Here is a 1,738-nt window from a genome sequence, read left to right on the forward strand (position 1 = left end):
GAGGAGTGGCTGGTGGGTTTGAACCGCCAGCCTTCTGGTTAGCAGTCAAGTGCCTTAGGCACTATGCTACCAGAGCTCCTGTAAATGCTTAGTAAAAGTAATTAGTGAACTTTCTGTTAAACAGATCTTTTTAGCTTGTGAATTATACTCTTCTCTTACCCAGTGATCCTACTCCATATACTCGAGCCGGTTTCAGCTCCCTCTCAGCTCGGGCATATTTTGCTGCTGCTACCATTTTCATAGACTTGGTAATTTTCTGGATGTTTTTGATCGACTTTAGTCGCCTGGTAACTGAAAAATATAAGTGCCTTGTTAAGGTAAAGGAATTTCAGAATAATTTCATTTGTGAATTTATCGAAATATTTTTCTCAAGTGCAAGGTGAAACAAGTACCACTCTGACTGTTAATATACAGTGGATAAAAAAATGCTAAACTAAGTTAAATGTTAGAATTAGTACTAAGAAAAGGATAGCAAATCTAAATGCTACTTAGGACAAACAAAATGACAACATAAGGTGACAGTACATTATACATTTAAACATTAAAAGATATTGAAAATGCCTTTAACAATATATTACCTTCATATACAATCAGTATTACATTTTCTAATTATACTGACAATAAAATCAGATCCAAATTTCCTCATGTGTTACCTCACAGTGGTCTTTTCAAAAACAGTTCCTATGTCTTACATATATAACACAGATTCATTTTATCAATTTCGACTAAATGTATAATGGGTTAAAGCTGTGTATCTTTAAGAGTATTTTTATTATTTATTTTGCCTTTTAATTCTCATACTGAAAGAAACAAAGCACTTACTATCTTTCAAAGTTGCCATATTTCGGACTTGGGTCCTGAGAATAAAGATTTTAAGAGTATTTCAGTATTTTTGAAGAACAGCTCCATTATTTAAGAAAAATTTTCAATGTTAATACATTTAAAAAATGCCCCCACAGAAATCTGTCAAATACAGCACTCTGAATACATACTAACACCTGCATATACCAAAGGCCTCATTTTATTTTACCTATCTAGCACAAACTTTCCATTAACATCACATTAGCACTCACACATGCTTTATTTCCACCTCCATGTCTGCCTTTATTATTTCTATGACAGAAAGGTTCTTTCCCTAGCCAGGCTATCTAACTGTACTGAAGATCAAAGAAGGCCACCTCCAAAAAGCACTCCTTGATTTTCTCAGTTCACAGTAACCTTCTCAAATAACACTTAGAGTGTATTATACATTCTAAATCGACTACATTGTGTAAAAGTGTATTTGTTTGAAACAACTTTTAACTTATCCAAGTCAATTCAATATTTACTCAGCAGCTACTACATATTCCCTGGTGAATAGGACATGGTCTCTGACCACAAGAAACATATAACATAAAACAAATGAAACATACAATTTACATTAAACATTTTTGTACAATCTTTAAAATTAAAATGCTTATATATGATACAGGTAGTATTTATGCATAAAAGTAAAAATGATTTGACTGTTTTCTAACCTTACCATTTGCAGTGTAGTAAATTACTTTGTGTAGCTTTTCTACCCATAAGTCTTTGTAAACTCCAAGGTGGAATTTGCTATCAGCAACTGAGGAGCTCCTGATTGCTGAAGTTGTCCACCTGGAGTATTTCTGTTGGGAGTGGCACAAAACAATGTTCTGGGAGGTGCCCACTCTCTCTCAGGTGCTTAGAGTTCTGCTACCATAATTGGCTAGTTTGA

General features: G+C 33.9%; 1 protein-coding gene across 1 annotated transcript in view; it reads right to left on the bottom strand.

Moving 5' to 3' along the window:
- The window catches only part of ATP5F1C (ATP synthase F1 subunit gamma), a 9,877-nt gene extending 9,027 nt beyond the window's left edge, over positions 1-850 (bottom strand). The window contains exons 1-2 of the mRNA XM_007935446.2: positions 823-850; positions 160-291 (exon numbers count right to left, since the gene is read on the bottom strand). Of these exons, the coding sequence (XP_007933637.1) occupies positions 160-291; positions 823-841 (151 nt within the window). The 5' untranslated portion in view covers positions 842-850. The remainder of the gene's footprint in view (positions 1-159; positions 292-822) is intronic.
- Positions 851-1,738: the final 888 nt, after the last annotated feature.

The sequence above is a fragment of the Orycteropus afer genome, unplaced genomic scaffold (genome assembly GCF_000298275.1).
Source record: "Orycteropus afer afer isolate SDZICR_OR568_19922 unplaced genomic scaffold, OryAfe1.0 scaffold00028, whole genome shotgun sequence".
Taxonomy (NCBI): Eukaryota; Metazoa; Chordata; class Mammalia; order Tubulidentata; family Orycteropodidae; genus Orycteropus; species Orycteropus afer.